A 20016-nucleotide genomic window follows, 5' to 3' on the forward strand; every position below is an offset into this window, starting at 1 on the left:
ACCTCAACCCTGTTTGTATGTCTCATGAGATCAGCGAACTTTGAATGCACACTCAGCACAGCACAGCACAGCACAGCACAGCACAGCACAGCACAGCACAGCACATGGTGCTTTCTGACAATAAATTCCCCAGAATGAGCTGCCAGTGGGATTCGGGGTTTTGACAAGAATATGGCTGGCTGAAGGGATCATTTATCCATCCTAGTAATGAGCTCATTTGAAACAATCTCTCTACTGCTAATTATCACTTGGTTCTGATTAATTCATCACCTGCTTTGGTGCTCCCCTTTCATAAAAAACACATGAAGTGCTGAGTTTAAGAAATTGAGTAACTTGCAGATTTTAGTTAAAAAAATCTCAGAAAAGCTAGCGTCGTCTCTGAATTGCATCTACATTATATTAATCACTGCCATGCTGACTTTCTTTCCTTTAGTTCCTCTGTGCATGGGGGTACACATACATATCTATGTGCACATATAATTACTGTATTCTGGCATTTAATAGAGATGGTAGAGTCATCTAATTTATATATACTCATTACGAGCCGTGAATTGAACACCGGAGGAATTCGGGATGTCCTTACCTATTTCAGTCATGGATATCCCCGGAGCTAATTGCCCGTTGTTGAAAGAGCTATAGGTAAACAAGTTTGGTACAGAAGTGAGGTCATAGATAGGTTCCTGCTTTATCTGCTTGATGCCAGTCATGTCTAACCCAGACTGATCCGGGGAAGGCTGGGCAGAATCCACGTTATAATAACCCTCAGACTTCGGCAGGTCGATGACGTGCCCGTTGGAGTAAGTGCCGCCGGTTTCGTTATTCAGGTTGCTCAAGCCGTTGCTGATGCTGCTGCTGTAAACCCTGGCAAGGGCTTCAGCCTCGCCGCTCTGCTGCTGCCGCTGCTCCTGCAGTCGCTGCTGGTGCTTCTGCACTTCAGCGTACAGGCTATCCCTCTGCTTTTTGGACATTCTTCCAAATTTCACAGCTGAAAGGCAAAACGCAAAGCAAACCATTGTTCTCTCCTGTTTTTTCTCTCTTAATTCCCCACACTCCCATTGTTTTTCTGATATTTACTTTTAACATCACTTTTGCTGAAGAAATTTATCTTATTCTGTGGAAATGAGAGAGGATAAATAGCTTTACAATGTTCTCATCTCACAAATGTAAAGATACAGAGTGCTCGGATTTACCAGGTGACAGCAGCAGCTCCTTTTTGGCAGGAAGGGCCTCAGTCAAGTAACTCACTCCTGACTGTGAATATTAAAAAGACCCTGCATCTTTTCTCTTGTCTCTGTGTTCATTGAGGAACAACCCAGAGCTATATGAAATGTACAGTCTTCAGATTTATAACCCATGTGATTTATTAACTTTTCACAAACCTTTAAACTGTGCACTAACAGGATTAGTACTCTGCATGAAAACAAGCCCTAAAGCCTTATTATCACATCCTTTCAATGAGGTGCTATCTTCACACTTTTTTCTTTCTCTCTTTTTTATTTTTTTTTCTTTTAACATTACAGGTTAGAGTTAGAACCTGGAGGAAAATAACAGATGTGAAGGTAAACAACAAAAATTAATGTCAGCTTTCCCACAGAGGCAAGACTCAGGGATTTACACAATCAATTTACATAATTTCCATGCACAAGATCTACGTATTCCCTCTGATGGGAAAAGGAGGAAAGCATTAGAGTACAAACCCTACTTCCCAGGAACAGGGTTCATTATATCAACACAGAAATTTTCAAAAACAACAGGTTAACTGCTGTAGAACTATGAGGAGTGAATCTGCAGCCTCAATACACAGTGTATCACACCTGATTATCTTTTTCTCCCCGATGTGTCTTTAAATTCTGGCTTTTATTGGACTAGACCTTGGAATCTCAGAGGAGAGATAGCTTATCATGCTCTATAACAAGTGAGATCCATCCTTCAGTTAAGGGTATATCTAGAAGAGCGTATCAGAGCACAGGTAACAGGACCTTCTCTTTGAAATAGAGTTACAAAATGAACAGGAAACACTTATTTTCATATACAAAAATGAGTGTTTTCCAATGCTGAACATTTCTAGTCAATTTTTAAATTGAGAGCAATTCAGAATCATCAGAAATAGTAGCACAAGGTGGGCTGGGTTCTCATTTTTGCTAGCCCATTGCTCACCTATGACCCTCCAGAAGAGTCCAAGCTGTACATGTGGATGGACATGCAACTCTTCTAACAGGGAAGAGAACAGAAAAGGAAGAAAATATATCAAAAGAGAGTGTAAAACCATCAAGGAGAATGGCTGCCCCTTCAATTTGTTTGCAGAGCTTTACTRTAAGAACTCACTTCTCTTGCTATCAACCTCAACTTGCTGTTCCCTAGCAATACATAGGCTACCTCTGGAATCTGTCCTCAATGCATTTCACACTCTTACGGACAGTATACAACGACTTTCTTTTGAAAAATGCAACTGCATATTTTCTTTAATTTTAGGGCCTCAGTAATAAAAACAAACACCCACTGTTTATTCTCATTATATATTCATTAATTGGATTCTCCAGCTGCTGTCAATTAGCATCCTGCCTCCACATGATAAAAATGAATCTGTTATATGGCTGAGAGGCAAAATTCACATTCAATTTCTCTGTTAAAAAAAAAAACATAAAGGCTATTTTAAACTTGTGAGGGCCCTCAATATTGTTAAGTATAAACGCCCTCACAAAAACAATGAGAGAAGAAGGTGATGCTGTCAGAAGAATAACTCTTTGTCTGCAGGCAGCAGTCCCTGAATTACAGGTTCAGAAGACAGTGCTGTCAGTCACATAAAAATATTCCTGTGATACCTCAAATCCTTGGGAGACATTACTTCTAGGGAGAAAGCACATCATGCTGATGAATTACTGGAATTTTACTACTTTAATCTCCTTTGGGCAGCAGCAGGAGCTAAGGCACCAGGTATGCTGCAAGATAGGACCAAAATGAGTTTGTGAATTAAAGGCCAGACTGCAATACCCCTCCCAGACTGAACAGATCTAGCAAGGTGTTTCAAAGAAATATAGGACATACTGAGGTGGGAAAAGACCTATTAGAAGGCAAATTTAAAACAAGTTTACAAACTGTGAATGATCTAAAGCGAAAATCTTCAAAGCGCTTTTTATGTAACTTCTCCCGCCATGAACATTCATTTCCAATGACAGATTTTGTGTATACTTTTTAAGACAGTATACTCTGCCTTAAACATAGACACAGAGTGTCACTACCAGGAAATCMAAACTAATATAACCTGCCTTCAAAAGTATGACATTTTCTTCTGCTAATGGTGAAAATTTAAACCTTGCTGTGATCTGGAAACCACCTACATTAGCAGCGATGCTTGCGGCAGGTAGGACATAGGCAGCTTTGCTCAGGCTTTGCATGTCATCTCCAAGATGCCTGCAGACCAGATCTGGTCTGGCTCACATTCGCAGCCTGCTGGTCGCAGCTGATCACACCACAGGTTGGAAAGTGGGTCCAAGCCTTCCCAGGCCCAGAGGGTCCCCTGGTTTTCTACATACCATGGAGCTCTCTTCTGAAGTTTCACATGGTATAGTTTACATTTTCAGTACTAAACTGTGCAGCTTAGACCTAGACAGCGGTAGGTGGCAAAACACAGGTGAAAAAAATGTCTCTCTTACAGTGCAAAATGTTCAGCCAAGAACTCTGAGAAAAATCAACAAACAAGAAAATACGATCAAGATGCGCTTTTGTTTCTAAACTGTCTATTTACTGTCACAGACCTTTGAAGATCTCAGGGAAAGGGATGCTTTCATACATCAATATTTAATGTCATTAATATGAGAGGTTGTCTAAACCGCAGTATGAATCTGTCTCTCCAGAGGTGACCCTTACGTGCTTTTGATTACAACAACGCATTTCACTTCTGACTCCTTCCATTTCAAACTCATGCTGCTCTCCATTTTGTTATTCTCCCCACTCCAGCCCATGAAAACATACTTCTTTTGTTAACTGAACAGCAAAGCTCTGCCTCACAGTATGTGGATTACTCCTTCTCCTCTCTCTCCTTCCAGCAGTCTGCAGGGAGCTTAAGCCAGGCAGCAATGAAGAAGAGTTTCAAAGGATTGAGGCGTGAAGCAGGGATCTGACTCCTTACCATCTCGAGACATTCCCAGGGCAAGACACTTCTGCAGCCGGCAGTGTTGGCAACGATTTCTGTTGGTTCTGTCAATTAAACAGTTTCTCTGCCTTGGGCAGGAGTAAGAGGCATTGTTCTGCTGACTCCGCCGAAAAAATCCCTAGGGATGAAGTGCAATAGCGAGARAGAGAGAGAAAGAATTACCATCTACATGTATGTGCACACACATACACGCACACACATGCACACAATCATGCAAATGACTTCAATAAACTCTTATTTAGTGCAATTTCATTTATGCTACAGCTTTGCAGATGCTCTAGCCTTGCCTTGCAGGACAAAATTAAAGAACATTCAGTACTAGCCAGGAGATTTTTTATATTATTCTGTAAGAATTATAATTATTACATTGTTAAAAGGCAAGCTATAGAGTTACAAAATACATTCCCATCCTATAAGAATCAGTACATATCACCTAATGCTCTTCCTAACAGAGGACCAACACATCCGTGATTTTAAATAGATGACAAAAGTATTCATTCTCACTATTTTTTTCTTTAAGGAAAGAGATTGGTAAAACTAATACTGGCTATGCAGAGTGTTAGAAAGTGAAGTCTGCTGCTTAGTTTAACCCGGCAAATGTTGATCTTATCTGGCAAGACACTTTAGGAGTGAACAGTAATTCAAATTCAAGCATCCACAAAAGCACTAGGATTTAATGACTGTATCAAGTAAAGCTCAGATGCAAAGCAGAAAGAAACACCTTTAGACACTACCATGAGAAAGTAATGACATTTTCTATGTCCACGGGATACACCATTATCCATTTTACCTATTTAAAATTTTGCAGTTACTCTAGCTCCTGCAAGGTTTTTCTGGCCAGTTGTTGGGCAATTTGACCAAAGATCACTGGGCTATAACTACAGTATTAACTTGTAACTAGGGGCCTCATGAGCTCTTAACCACTAGAAACAACAGCAAGAGGCAGTGTTGTGGTAGAAGTGACATGCATGCTGTCACATGCAGAGATGACAAGAGGAATGAAACTGGGGGATAAGGATGAGAGACAGAGTTTTATTTAATATTCTTTCCTTCCTGTAAAATAAAACACAGGAGGAACAGCGAGTCCAGAGAAAGGCAGAGACAGAAACAAAGAAAAGAAGTTTGTTGGCAAACTCAGCCACTTCAGAAGCAGGTGACTGCACAGTTGTGTGGTAGAAAAGATGAAGGACAGTCTAGTAACTGTAGGAAACCATAAAGAGAAAAAGGGTAGAAAGTGTCATTACTGCACGGTTACACTAGTCACCAGGAGCAGYGACACAGAAGCGGTTGTGCCTTTCTAGGCTGGTTTCTAAACTGCTCCGGACTGAATCCAAAACCAAGGGCTGGTTCCATTTAGCAAGTAAAAGCTGTGTTACCTTATAAGAGATATTAATAATAAGAGATAGAAGCTGCAAGAGCTGTGTGTTTTGGGGGAATGACAGTGGGGAAACTATTGGGCTGTGTTGTAACAGGGCTCAATTCATTCGCAAAGGGTAGCACGTGAAGGTTTGCTCAAGTCCCCGTGGACTGCAKGAGGATGGCATGGGGTATCAACAGCGATGGACAGGACTAAGTGCCTTGCTAATTCATGAAGTCAAGAGTAAAGAGACTCACTTCATCCTCCCTGTTCTGGGCTTATCAGTGATTACAACATATCTAAAAATTAATTTAAGTTGCATTATATGTACTTTGAGAAACACAGGTGTCCTTTAGGGGAACAATTAGAAAAAACCGGATGGGGACTTACCTGACTCTGCTTGACCAAAACTCTCCTGAAGTTGTAGAGAAGAGCTTAATTTAAGGCTAAATGGATGCTAATTGTAGGCCATTCCTCATCTATTTGCTGAACTTTACAGTCATTTTTTTACATGAGTTCCTACTTCCAGTTTAGATTTAGCAACTACTATGTGAATAAAGATTTTAGAGAAAAAATGAACCAAATGAAGTTAAAAAGCCCCAAATAACACTTGATCATTGACTGTGACTTATTCTATAGTGCTATTTTTCCTCCATTAATGTTGATTTCATCTCGCAAGAGCATGCTTGTTTATTCTTTGTTCWTCTTAGGAAAAATCAAGAGTTTCATTAAAATGTTAACCTACAACAAATTTTCCAAGGTGATTTTTGTACTCTTTTGCTCCCCAATAAGATCTAAATATTTTATTACAAGGTATAGAGAATTACTTTACATCATTTTTAGGGGACCTTTGAATAATAATGGCTGTATTTTCAGAGAATAATTCCTTTTTGGGGAAGAATGAGGCAGGTCATTACTGCGGAGCAAGACTTAAAGACAGGTCTCCCCAAATGCCCAACATCGACAAGTTTCTCTGCATCTTGAACTATTCACCTTCACTCTCAGCCAGTCTGAAAAAGGAAATTGTCATGCATGTCTGAGGTACTACGCAAAGTAGTGCTACCAAACATTTTGCTGTGTTTGTAGCGTGTTCAGACAAAAGGAGCCAGAAATGAGCTGTTACTAGTATGCAAGCTGAGCAAATAGTTATTTAACTGTTGGGCAGTGAGAAGCTGATTTATGCTGCCTGAGACAGCGCTTACCTTAAGAGACACCTTCGACAACTGAAATATTTCTCATTGGACCTGATGTGAAAATTGACATCTTTTTTCACAACAAGCTCACAAAACAAGATCAGACTAATTGATCTGATACTGCAAACTGGCACAAAAACAATAGGGTTAAAACTGCTGTAAGTGGAAGAGGAGCTCTTTATCTCAATAAGCAGTCTACATACAGAGCTGAGAGGTATCGTCTCCTCTCGATGCACACACAAGGGCCAGCATTAACACTAATCACATCTACGGGAGACTCTACCCCTGACTGCTCTGTGTAGGCTGGGTACAGAGACAAGAAGCTCCTTTCCTGCTTAAAGCATTTTTCTCGTGTTGTTTTTGTGCCAATTTTGAAGTATCAGATCAATTAGACTAATCCTGTTTTGTGTGATCATCATAAAAAGATGCTTATTTCCAGTCTAGCATCACAATAAGACAGTGTCACAACGAGAGATGTTTCAGTTACGATTGTTAGYGTTTCCGAAAGGAGGATCCAATCTTTGACAACATATTGCTTCTCAATGCACTGGCATTAAATTAACCTCTTTCTTTCAGGGATGAGTGCATTCAAATTTTCAGATTTTTCAGATGTTTTAAAATTTTGTAAAGCATTAAGTAAATACAGGCCATTTCACCTCCAAATGTGAATCTACCCTTAAACATACCAGTCTATGTCTTTGCATAGAGAATAAATCAGAGGTGCTCCCTCTCCRTCTTTGCAAGTTCACCTTCAAACTCAAAGTTGAAATACTGATGTGTAGAGCATAAAATTCTGGATTTCCATGAGTAATGAAATAATTCCTTAGATAAGCTAACCAGAGAGCCCTTTTAAAACTGTGAACTGAAGCCTTCCTTCACTTAGCTTGGGGTCTGACTTGAGCTGATTTGAGCCMATGGCTGGGCTAACATGACAAAGCAGCATGGAGGGTACATTTACCTCCAGTTCCCAGCAATTCCCCTACACTGGAGGGTAAAAAAAGGAGGGTAAAGGATCCTTTTACACTACTCATAATGTGAGGAATTTTTTCCTTTGGAGATTTGAATTTGGCTTGCGGAGAATACAAAGGGGATAAAATCCGACCAAACAGACACCTGTAAGCTTTTAAGATGCTGAACTGAGATACTGCACCAACTTTAAGTGCTGTATGGATGATATAAGAAATAAGAGCTCTGAAGTTGATTTAAGGTAGACGACGTATGACTTACATTTGCTAGCTTCTGTATCAGCACTTACACTGCATCAGATGTGATTAATTCATTTTTCAGACAAGGAGGCAATTCTAAAGACTATTTGATGAAAAAGGAAAGCAACTAGTAGAATTAGAAATGAAACACATCTATATCAGCAGCAGGCTTTGCAGCCTTTGGCACCCCTTGTCTGAAAGAGTGTCACAGGGTATTATCACACACACAGATGCCTGAGGCTACTGCGGATGCTGACGACTGTGCTGTATTAAAATCTCATACCTTGCAGCCTTCACATGTGATGACTCCATAGTGTATTCCAGAGGACTTATCTCCACAAATTTTGCATGGTATCACTTCAATTTGCGCTGAAACAAACAAACAAACACAATATCTATTTTGAGTATCTAATTGTATTTCATTTCTTTCTTCCTCAAATGGAGATCAYAAAAATTAGAGCTATACAGTAGGTAACCTGTTCACCCTTCCCAGAAATCTAAAACTGCTTTGTATTGTATTATATATTTTTGAATGCTTTGTTTAGAAGAATTTTACTTGCTTTGCATTATGTAGTTTCTACCATTACCCACAGAACTCTCCTCAATAGTTCAAGCTCTCTCACGACTAGTAAGCTTTTYCTCCTATTCTTCTCCTTTGTTTTTACTTGTAAATTTCATTACCGTTATTGTTAATGACATTCATTACGGATCCTAAATAATTATCCAGATCATTCTTGTCTACACTTTTCAAATATTCTCCACTTTACTCTTCATTTTGCTGAGATAGAATTACACAGCATGTTTCGATGCATTTTTCACAGCATTAAAAATGATGAAGCTTTCACATCCTTCAAAGTATGGCTTCAAGACAGACAAAAATACTAATTCCACTAACAGAGATGAGTTTTAAAGTGATTACTTAACTTTTCTTTCTCTGCAAGCTAACTCTTACAAGTTTCAGCACTAATTTAGAAGTAAGCAAGGACCATAAACTGAGATGAAATATCTAGTGCCTGAGCTTTGGGATTCTGGGGCTAGGCAAATGTTTCAAAACACAGTCAGAGATCTAATGGTAGGCACTGTATGAAGATGTTTGAATAGGGTTATGTTCAGACCACCCTTTTATAAACAAAATGGTCATTTAAGTCATAAAAGGAAAAAATATTCCAGATATCTTCCATATTGTTTTTCTTTTACTAACATACCTGTTTGCTTCCCTCAGTTGAACTTTGAATTCTGAATGTGTTATTCTTGTCTGCACTGCAAGAGCACATGCTCTGATATGTAGGGAAAGCTTGTTTCTTATTCTAGGAAGACATGTCGAGGAGAAGRAATGCAAAACCTGCTTTGTCTCCCATTCATTTGTTTTCCTGTGTGGGATCCAAGCCTCTCTGTAATTCTCATCCTACTGAGTGATGACCATTATAGCTGGCAGGATCGCTTTGCTGCATACCCAGGGGAGCAGTAGCACCAGTTCACATCCTTGGGTAGTACAGCTGAGAGCTTGTGTAGTCAGGCTACCCTGAGGAATGCTAACTCTTAGTATGCCAGTTGGACATGTACAACTCCAGAAGGGATTGGYAGACTGGGAAATAAGACTGTATTTTAGATGCTGATCCTGAAAAGAGTATTCCATTTCAAATTCATGGTCACTTAAAGGGGTCATAAATGCTAGAAAAAACTTAAAAAATATTTCACACTGTAAGCTAAGCACTAAGTGCCACTTCTACAGTGGATGGTTGTGGCAACACAATGAATGCCATGATCTGGATTTTGCCCAGTTTAAACCTCTAGTTATCATTTATTACTCGTGGCAGAAGACCAGAGTTTTCTACGAGTAATGTTCTTGCTGACACAAGGTTCAAGGACTAAAACTCAGAGCAGTGTCCAGCAAAGGCTCCACACACCTTGTTGGAAGGTGCACCTCATCCTCCACTCCCTGGCAATTATGTAGGCTACAGATTTACAGTAAGCTCCATTAGGTGAACATTGGCAGCCCGTGTTCTCTGGGAACTCAAGTAACTATTACCCTGGGACACTGTACCTCAAAGAAGCCACGGAAGAGAGATTCACAAATATCTGGAAAAGATTCCAGCTTGCCACTGTGAGCTCAGTTTCCTGAGATGTTATCACTGATCAAGTACATTTTTAAGCAAGGCTAGCACTAGTTTAGGCAAGCAAACTAGCTTTCAAATTGCTCCCAATTCAAAATGGTTAGGTTGAATTTTAGTAAACTGTAATTTGTTGTTAGTATGTTTCAGATGGAGAAGACCCAGAACCAAAATCTCAGACGTCTTTGTACTTAAGAAAAAAGGTTCATATCCAGAACATTAGCCATTCTGGCTTGATATCCTCACAAAATTGAAAGAAAATCTTTACAGAAAGAAAGCTGAAATTCCTTGGCAATTTTGCCTCTTCTTCAGTTTGATCTTGCTAAAATTTTCCCATGCCTTATTCCCACTCAGGTTATTAAAACATTCATACATGCACCTCCAGGTACTGAAGTTTGAGAGGATAGCTCAGCTAATTGCTCACAGATCCATGCTTGAAGTCATGTGCAAGTTGGGCTCTGGGACCACACACTGCTTTCTGTTGACAAGCCTCAAAGACAGATGCGAATGCAGGAAATACAGTGGGAATACAAGGGGATCCTCAGGACAAGACAAAGACACAGGAGGAAAAAATAAATAAAAACAATAAGAAGATACTTTCAATGTTGTTTACTTGCAGATATAGTCTGTAACTGCTACAGGAACAGCGACAGAGGAACCGATTCTGCAAGACTAACAGCACTAAGCTCAGTGGTCGTTACTGTGAGCAATCAACAATTCCATGTGTGACTTGTGCTTATGAGCACTACGCTAATGGTAAATATCTGTGGATCAGATCATTAAACGTTAAGGCTTTTGGCTTAGATTAATATGAAACAAATACTTCAGGCCCACAACTCATCAATTAATTCAAATCCTTATTCAAAACTAATCATTTTACAAATTAGTAAATACAGGGTCTCTAGCAAATTGCTGCCACAGCTCTTTGGAGAACACACGAAAAAGGCAGCATTTTCAGGACACAGAAGGTGTTTGAAGAAGTTTGGAAAAGTAGACTCTGCTACTGTCTCCTAGGCCTTTCCTTTTGTTCATAAGACAGCAGAACAATTTAAGGATTCGTAACAGAAAACTTGAGTCATTAATTGTACAGGCCAGATGAAAAAGAAGCCACTGTATTCCCAGAAACATCTTGAATTACTGTAATTAACACCCAGTGTACCAGGTTTCTTTTGCAGATTTAATGATTGTCAGGGGCTACTACACCTTTTTCACATAGCATCTTTGTTCAATCACCCAGGATTGTATGTTGTATTTCTTTCTCCCTTCTCCTCCTCAGTCAATAAACAGTTTTGGGAACTGTGTATTCTACCTCTCTTTATAAGTATTATAAAATAAGTAGCTTACTTCTGAACTCCTTATAAGTACAAAATAAATCCACTCAGTACTGTTTCCTGAATATTGAAGTAAAAATGGAATGAACTAATAGGGGAGTTGCCATAATAGTTACTTTCAGCAGCACAGGAAAAGAACTTATTTTATTCTGGTATAGTAAACACGAGGAAATGTATAACAGAAAAACTACTTATGTCCACTTTTAAAATCCTTCTACCTTCCTTCTTACCCATTTAATAATGCTATTCATAATAATAGCTCCTGCCTCTTTTCCAGCAATAGCACAATTCTCAGCTGTCCACTTGCCCAATTTTTCAAAAAGCACATTTAGTTTTTCTCCTTCTTAAGAAGTATCACTCCATAAAATTCTGAAAAGCTATCACCATCCTGACGTATAGCAGAAAAGTAATAATGTTTGGATACTTGTTATATTGGTGAAATTAGAAATAAATTTGAAAATAGAAATACAGTTTAACTTGCTAAATTCCTCTTGAAACAAAGATAAGAGTCAACAAGGCAGCTAACGTGTCAGTCGTGTTGGTGAGGACCGCCACTCATAGCCATATGTTGTCTGACAAGAACAAAGCAAAGCTTACTTTTTGTGTAATCTCAGTTTAACATCTGAGGAACTTCAGTAGAGACAGGCCTATAATCTCCCAGACTTGTACTTTTGGTTCCAAAGGGAAAARAGTCTCAAGCTTTCAATATTTAGTTCTTGATCAAAAGAGCAAAGTACAATGAGCATGAACTTTGAAAGGGAAGTCCCCTCTGCAATTTGGTGATCCAGGAGGGATTGTACTTGCAAACATCAAGGATAATCAGAGAAATAATGGGAAAAAAAGCAGCTTCTTTACCTTCCAAGAATTCCCATTACTCTTAAGCTGTAGTTCATAGAAAACTGCCAGCAGATTGGCCCTATTCACTTTCATGTTTATATCCCTAAGTGATTTCAAATTAAACGTAGTCAGCTTTTGTTTAGTTACCGATTTTGCTATTTTGTCTTGACCTCTGTGAGTTGGACATTTTCTTTTCCTGCACATTACCATCAGTAAATGTTTCCAGTATAAGTTATGCCACCAGTTAGATCTTTCTAGTTCCTTTGCAATTGGATTAGGCATTTTGTGGCTGTGCAGCAACACTTCCACTGCTTTGCATTTGTATTTAATATAGTTGGATTTTCCAGCCTCTGCTATACCTCATGCAGTAAGAACTATGACATTAGCAATATCTAAGCAAGCTAGTTAATACTAGCTAATGCTTTAATGTGTCTATAGATACACATTTGCTGTCAGCCATGCCCCAAATGAGCTGTTAAAATCAGCAGATATGACAGAATTCACACTAGAAAATACCTGCTTCATAAAACCTTAGCATTTTTGCACGATCATACGAACAACCTTAACTACTGGTTTGCACCCTGGACTTYGTTAGATCTGTGAATGCTGATGGGTCCATTCTGCCAAGGGCCCTCACCACGCACGTGCAGCAATGCCAGTGAATCCCAAATACTGCTTACATGCCGGGACACACAAATACGCAAAATGCAGCAGTCCTGTGCATCTACATGTTCCACTGACCACACTGGGCACATACAGTAGACTTGATCTGTACCCACTCTGTGCCAATTTGTCAAAGATTTCAAGGGAATTGGTAGTCCTGGCTATTGGATATCCAGAAATCTGATAAATCATTACTTAAAATAACAGAATGACAGATTACTACTAAAAATACTGTTTTCCCCATAAATTCATACACTTGGCAGGTCTAATTTCCTTCATGGTCTCACGCTTTCAGATGAAATGTTTTTAATTCATAATGTCACTCAGAAGGTTTTTTGGTGACATATTTTCTTCCCCCTCACCTATGATTTCCAAAAAAAAAAAAAAAAAGAAAGAAAAAAGAAAAATAAACCCACTGCAGCTCACCTCTTCTAACAGATCAACTCCGTTCTTTATTACCTGAATATTTTAAAGACTACATAAGAAAAGCTTTGAAAAACTTTTGAGGCTTTTCAATGCAAAATAGTAATCTTTTTAAGCAGTTAGACTCTGCTTTCTTATTGCGTGTATTTAACATCTATTTTTTAACAGGTCAGGATGAAGTAGATACATGCACTACCATGCTTGTAAGACTGACAAAGTAGTACTTTGAAACTAATATACAGCCTTTTTGTAGATTTCACATATGAAAGAAAAATAAGTATATCTACACTGTAGATACACACTTTGGACAACTTTATTGAGTATGTTTATACTGTGGCCATAATGATGTTTAAAAACCATTGTCAAGTGCTTTGAAATTGATAGATGAAGAGTAATATAAGTTCAAATTATTACGGATGCTCCAGAACTCTAGGTAATCTCCCAGTCATCCATATTATCCTATCTTATTGTATATCATTCATTACTTACTGATTTTGAAACAAATCTGGAAAAAATAATTTCCGCTCATTATTTGTCTTTACATTCAGAGTGAACATGAAATTATAGTAGAAAAAAGAGCATAGTAGTACAACTTCTTCCCATCATAAGAACAGAAATAAACAAAAATGCTTTTGTTCAAATGCCCTTTCTTTCCCTTTCTAACTGTAACTACAATAGATCTAACAGAGTTATTTAATAGTTTATGAACAGTTGCTGTATGTTATGCTGGTCCAAGGATATAGACAAAATAAGACTTTTCAGGTAGATATTATATCTTTTATTAAACCAGTAGACATTTTCTTTTAAAAAGAAAAGCTTTGGGGTCATGATGAGTCTTTCATTGTACCTGAGATAGAAACAAAGGACTTCAAACCTAAGGCAGGTTAACAGTAATTTCTCAGAGCTGAATTTCATTATGCTAATCAATAAGAAAAGCTGGGCAATTTGTAAGATTGTACAAATGTGAGCAAGAGGATAACCATACGAATCTTAAGAGTACTGACACAATGTCATAAGATAATTGATATCCACTTATATTGTATTATCAGTCCTTTTTTTTTTTTCCTGCAGAAGTGGTGATTTTAATGAGTTAAAACCTACAGTAATTTAACAGAAGATCTGTAAAGTGGACTTCCATTAAAAGTTTAAGGATTTTTATGAGCCAGTGCTGGAGATGCTATTTCCTGGACTCAAATAAAAGCTCTGCAGTTGTTTCATCAAGAATGGCAGTCCAGAACTCAGAGAAACACCAAGAGGTTAAGAAGACCTCAAAAACACTGGATTTTTCTCTTAGCAGCTTATTTGTTTGCTTATTTTGGTGGAGACAGGCTGGACAAAGCGTGGGAAACACAGAAGCCTCTGAGGCTGTCAGGACCTTTCCAGGAGTGGTGCGGGGAAGTGATCAAAATCAAAGGAACCATAAGTTTTCTGTGCAGGGCAGTGGAGGTTTGCACAGACTAAATGCAGCTCAAGGTCTGGATCAAAAAATATAAGGATCAGGCCCCTTGCCAGAAGCAAAGCCTGTCCTCTAAAAGGATGCACTCAAAGAGACCAGAAAGGGTCAAAGCATCAATAACTGTGATAGCACACCAACCACTCTGTAGATCTCCGTGGGAGCACATTCATTGCCTCTCAACGTGGGCATTTCCATAATAATCTAGGGACTCTTTTGGTTTGTAACTCTTATGCAAAACTATGTATGCAACTTCAAAGGATGATCTTGAAGTAAAACAAGTTACCACACAACCAATACATGCTGCCAAACCCACAATTTGGGCTCCATAGGTGAGTTCAAATCAGAGTTACTTAATTAAATTCTCAGAACTGCAGTCTGTGCTCATAAAGATCTCAGAAACTTGCCTTATTCCCAGGGCAAGATTTAAGTGTGTAATAAATGCAAAATTCTTACTGTAGTTTCCACTTCCTTCAAAGACTCAAGCAACGGTTCTGCTGATACTGCACACTTTCCCTAAAGAGATTACCATTGTAATCCCAAATATTATACTAACCAAGCTATCTTATATTTGAGCTCATCAGATCCAACGTTCTGCAAATAATCTCTAGCAGCTTTAGCTAGTGTTTATATAAGCTGGTCAGGATGGCTGTTTGAGCAATGAAGACCATGTTTTTCTATGCAACTGTCTACCTAGTAAAAGTGTGCTTGCTCAAACAATAGCAGCCAATCCAGAAAATACATTGCATATGCAAATTCTGTTGCAATTGCATTGCATATTCTGTTACCTAGAAGAAGCACACTTACTATTTACTCTGTCAAGCTAGTTTTCATAATTTGTGTGAATATTCACTGACATATTTCACAATATATACAACATACACAAAACAATTTAGCAGTTTAAGGACAAAATATTTCTCCTCCTTCCTTATCTTTACTCAGTAATTTGCTTAGAAAGCTGCTCACTGCTCAAGGTGGCCTGGTGGTTGTGAATTTTTCTTTCTTTTTTTTCTTTCTTTTTTCTTTTTTTTTTTCCTTTTTTCTTTTTTTTTCCCCCCTTTTTTTCTTTTTCTTTTTTGAGAGCCTAGCAATCCCTGGTTACTTTTTTCAGGATAAAGTGAACTTTGCAAGCTGAAGAACAGTGGGATGGGTATGAGCTCATAACTTATTTAAGCTTGCAGTGGAAGGCAAGCGGCAGCACTTAACCGAGCCAGAGCAGTCCTTGCTCATGGCAGCACCTTGTTCTCCAGCCTGCCGCTGCTGGGCTCCAGCTGCTGCACGCTCACAGTCCTTTCATCCTCCAAACAACATATCACTGGGCTCAAACACCCCAAGTCTTCTCTTCTTCCCGTAACAGCCAAGGCCAGAACTTGACGCAAAGCAAAGCCATCAGRAGACATGAGGACTGTGGCATGGTTCAGGCCTCCACGCAAAACCAGCTGACACKCGGCAATTTCAGTACTCATGACTAAGGTGCCGCTAAACACAGCCTGAAACCCACAGGCTTCCAGTATAATCCTATTTAACCCCCCCGTAAGGCTGTTTATTTTCCAAACCACTTCCCTAGCACCTGTGCTGATAAAAAAGAAGAAAGGCTGCAGGAAGGCCATGGAGAGCGAGCCATCRGGAATGCCCCTCTAGGGCGGGGGCTAGCGGTGTAATACCAGGGTGCCCTGCAAACGATCAGGAATTTGAAGAGGTTTGTTCAAGCTGTGGATGCACACAAAACACAGCTGTGGGACCCACAGAGAGTGCAGCTTTGGACATCTGAGCAAGAACCTTTTCCATCCCCTCACCTTTCAGATATTCTATTTTTCACACTTATTTTGACACTTACAAATATCTATTTTTGACAATCAGTGCAAGAATTGTGCACAAGTTGTGGAAGATGCGGAGAATTTAAAATGCTCATTTCTTTATAAGCATATAATCTAACACAAAAGAATCAAAAAGTATGTAAATCTTTGCTTCTGGATAATAGTAAGTTATACACTGTTAGAAATAATTACAATCAAAAATATGATAAAACCCAGAAAAATCACTATGTGATAATTAGAATGGTATTTTACCCTCTTATAAATAGGTGATCTTGCCATTCAAGTAATCTGATATTTATGTTTAATATTCTTCCTTTCTGCGAACATTTAATCACATATGGTAAGAACTGATTTTTTTCTAGCTCTCGAAACGCTCTGCCTTTTATAAGCTATTGCTATTGTTAAAGTTTCTGCAGGAAAAAAGCTATGTATAAAATATGAATTTTCAGAAGAATTAGAAAGTATTTAAGTACAAAAGTACAAAATCCAGAAATTGCCACATACGGTAATGTACATAAAAGGTCCAATAAATTTGTATCCTGTATGTTCCTTTAAAAAACTTGTACAAAAATTCTCTTTAAATACTGTTATACTACCTGAAATCTTACCAGGGAACTGGGTACAGGACATTATATCCAAAGATGCTATTTCACTTTTCACGTTAAGAAAATGTAACTTAAAATGGCATGAATATACTGTTAAAGTATATTCAGTAGTTACCGATGATTTTCACAAACTCTAGAAAACAATTACTTTCCAACATTTCTCTCTCTTCTACACACAGTGCACTATAAATATGTTATAGAAAAATCTTCCACATCTAACAGTGATGTATAACAAGGATGTATCTCACACAGTAAGTATTCTGCTACGGAAATCATTTATAAAATAAAATAGCTTTCATTCTGATTTATCAATTAGACCAATTTATTTGTCAGACTAATTTAACTGATTTCCTTTAGCACTTCAGTGTTACTAGCAAGGCACCTCTCTTCTATGCTATTTTTTGATGAGACATGCCTGTAAGAATATTTAAATATTTAATTACAGATATTCTGCTCGGTCTTTAATACTCAGTTTTTCTTAAACATAACACCTCCAGTATAATTTTTAATCATTCTATCAGTTCCTGTAGAAGCAAATGTTATAATAACTACATTTCTGGAAATTTATGGAGGTTTTCTTTCATTTGTCTAACACTGAAAATAAAGCATACAAAGTAGATCAGCTAATCTGTGAAGAAATGTGTGCACTGGATCATCTGCACATACGCATTTCAATACAGTAATCTCAAAATATCAAGTACTACAGAGTGTGGATCACGAACCAATGTATGGGAGAGGCAAAACAGAATGAACGGGAGCATAAAGGGTCATTTTGCAAATTGGTAAGTACAGGTTTTTGTCAACATCCATGCTTCCCCACCCCCCCCAATCCCTCACTAGTTCTATTTCCTGGAAGGTTTTTCATTCCTGGAATCTCCGTCAACCTAGCTGTCCACTTCAATTAAAAATGCTTAATTATACAGTTTTCTGACTGCCTTATGCAGGGTATCTTCAGGAAAATTTTGAGTGACTTGAATATTAAAATCTTATACTTTGATTAACAATACTAAAGTAAACCACAGGGCATAATGCAACCTTTTTTTTTTCTTTTTTTTTTTTAAGGCAAAACATTCTAGCAAGCTAAATATATTGTATATTTGCAGTCCTGATAAACCACTAATTAATGCAGCTTTTCATGTTAAATGTTTTACAGCTTGAGGCTTCTTGCCAAAATAACTAACTGTGATGCTCAAGGAAAAGTTCATAAGGAAGAATACATAAGCAAAGTTTATGTATTTATTTTTATTAATAAGTACGATCCAGTAGCAAAAAACGTTTTTTAAAAAATGGGATTTTTTTTTGTTTTTTGTTTTTCTTTTAAGATAGAAAACCAGTAGGCTGGCTGCCTGAGGAAAAAAGGGATGCGGAAATGTGTTTCTGCTGGTACAGATTTTGGTTCTGATTCACACTAAGTTGGAGTAAATTTGGAGTAAATCAATACACTCAAGTTGCATTACAGCAGTGCAGCAAAGAAAAAGGATCTAATGTGCATTGCCTGTGACCTTATGTAACTGTCATCAAAGTCAATGGAAAAATTTCCTACCCACTTTCCTGGGGATTGGATCAAACCTTGCAGTATCTTCCCTGATACCTTAAGTATAATATAACTCCTATGAGGTAAAATGACAACAGCCACAGATAACAACAGGAAAACAATAAAAATTATTTCAGATCTCAAAGACTCTGAAATCCTCTGATATTTCATTCTTAAAGCTTTTTGAATTTGATCGCATTTTTGCTCATCGCTATGGATTTTCACTTTTGCACTTTTTTATTTAAAATCCTTGCCCCATCTTTTGAAAAGCAATCAAATCAGCTGGAGATATTCCTGGATTTGCATCTGTTGCAGTCTGAAAAATGTTATACTTCCCGACTGTCTACTTACCAATTTAATCTGCCATCTTCTAACACAGTAGGAAGAATTAATCTTTAGTAAAACTCCAAGTGGAGTTGTCTCAGGGATAGATTTTGCACAGTGTGATTAAAATTTCTCTATTTATTCTTCATGGGAGTATCTTATATTACTAAGGAAGGGGGAAAAAAATGTTTGAACTCACCAGTTGCATCAGTTTTTATTCTGGGTTGAATATCACACATTTTTTCGTAAATAAGTAAGACGCCCAGGTGCAGAACAGTATTCTTCCCACTACTCATCCACTGTTACACCTGTGCTGTTGCAAAAGTGGAGTCTTAACAGACTGCATTAACAAGATTAAATGGGAGAAGTGATAAAGGCATAGACTGTTCCATTTCGTTAAGGAAGGGAGGAAGACCGCTTGAGGAATGGAGTGACGAAATAGTATTGTCTTCTGATACCACTTCATATAGAACACATTTCTTACTGCAGTCCAATCATTCAAAAGTAATATTTCTTTTCTGGAAATTATAGAGATAAATCTCAGCTTTCCTTTACCATCAGTCATTTTTGTTTCTGCTGATACAAGTAAGGAATGGAGGATTTAAAATGGCACATGAAAGATGCATACGAAAGATGCCAAATTATTACAGATAATAAAACCATTTTGTGAAATAACACCTATATCCTATCCTACCTATTCCCTTCAGAGATAATGAATTGATTTGCTCACGGTGTTTTTATATTCCTTGTGACAGACGTGACTGAACTCCCCCCACTGGACTCCTGTTACCTTACTGTAACATAAATTGAATACTGGCTATCCTTAATTTGTACAGTGTGTGTGGGGGGGAATTTAGGGAGCTGGAGTCTGAAACTCCTGCTCTCAAAATGAACCTTCTAGAACAGTTGTCAGGATCCTGAAACTATTACTACTTTTTTTATTCCCCAGGCTCCCACACTGATCCCTGCCTCAAATCACATTCTGGTTCCCAGGTTATACCTGCAAGCGC

At 38.1% G+C, this 20016-nt stretch overlaps 1 protein-coding gene across 1 annotated transcript in view; it reads right to left on the reverse strand.

Annotated features, from left to right (window-relative positions):
- Positions 1-4157, reverse strand: part of RORB (RAR related orphan receptor B) — a 32256-nt gene extending 28099 nt beyond the window's left edge. Inside the window, exons 1-2 of the mRNA XM_085312452.1 lie at positions 4130-4157; positions 584-985 (exon numbers count right to left, since the gene is read on the reverse strand). Coding sequence (XP_085168578.1) covers positions 584-985; positions 4130-4142 — 415 coding nt within the window. The 5' untranslated portion in view covers positions 4143-4157. The remainder of the gene's footprint in view (positions 1-583; positions 986-4129) is intronic.
- Positions 4158-20016: the final 15859 nt, after the last annotated feature.

The sequence above is a fragment of the Rhea americana genome, unplaced genomic scaffold (assembly GCF_003343005.1).
Source record: "Rhea americana isolate MKP2758 unplaced genomic scaffold, rheAme1 scaffold_11, whole genome shotgun sequence".
Taxonomy (NCBI): Eukaryota; Metazoa; Chordata; class Aves; order Rheiformes; family Rheidae; genus Rhea; species Rhea americana.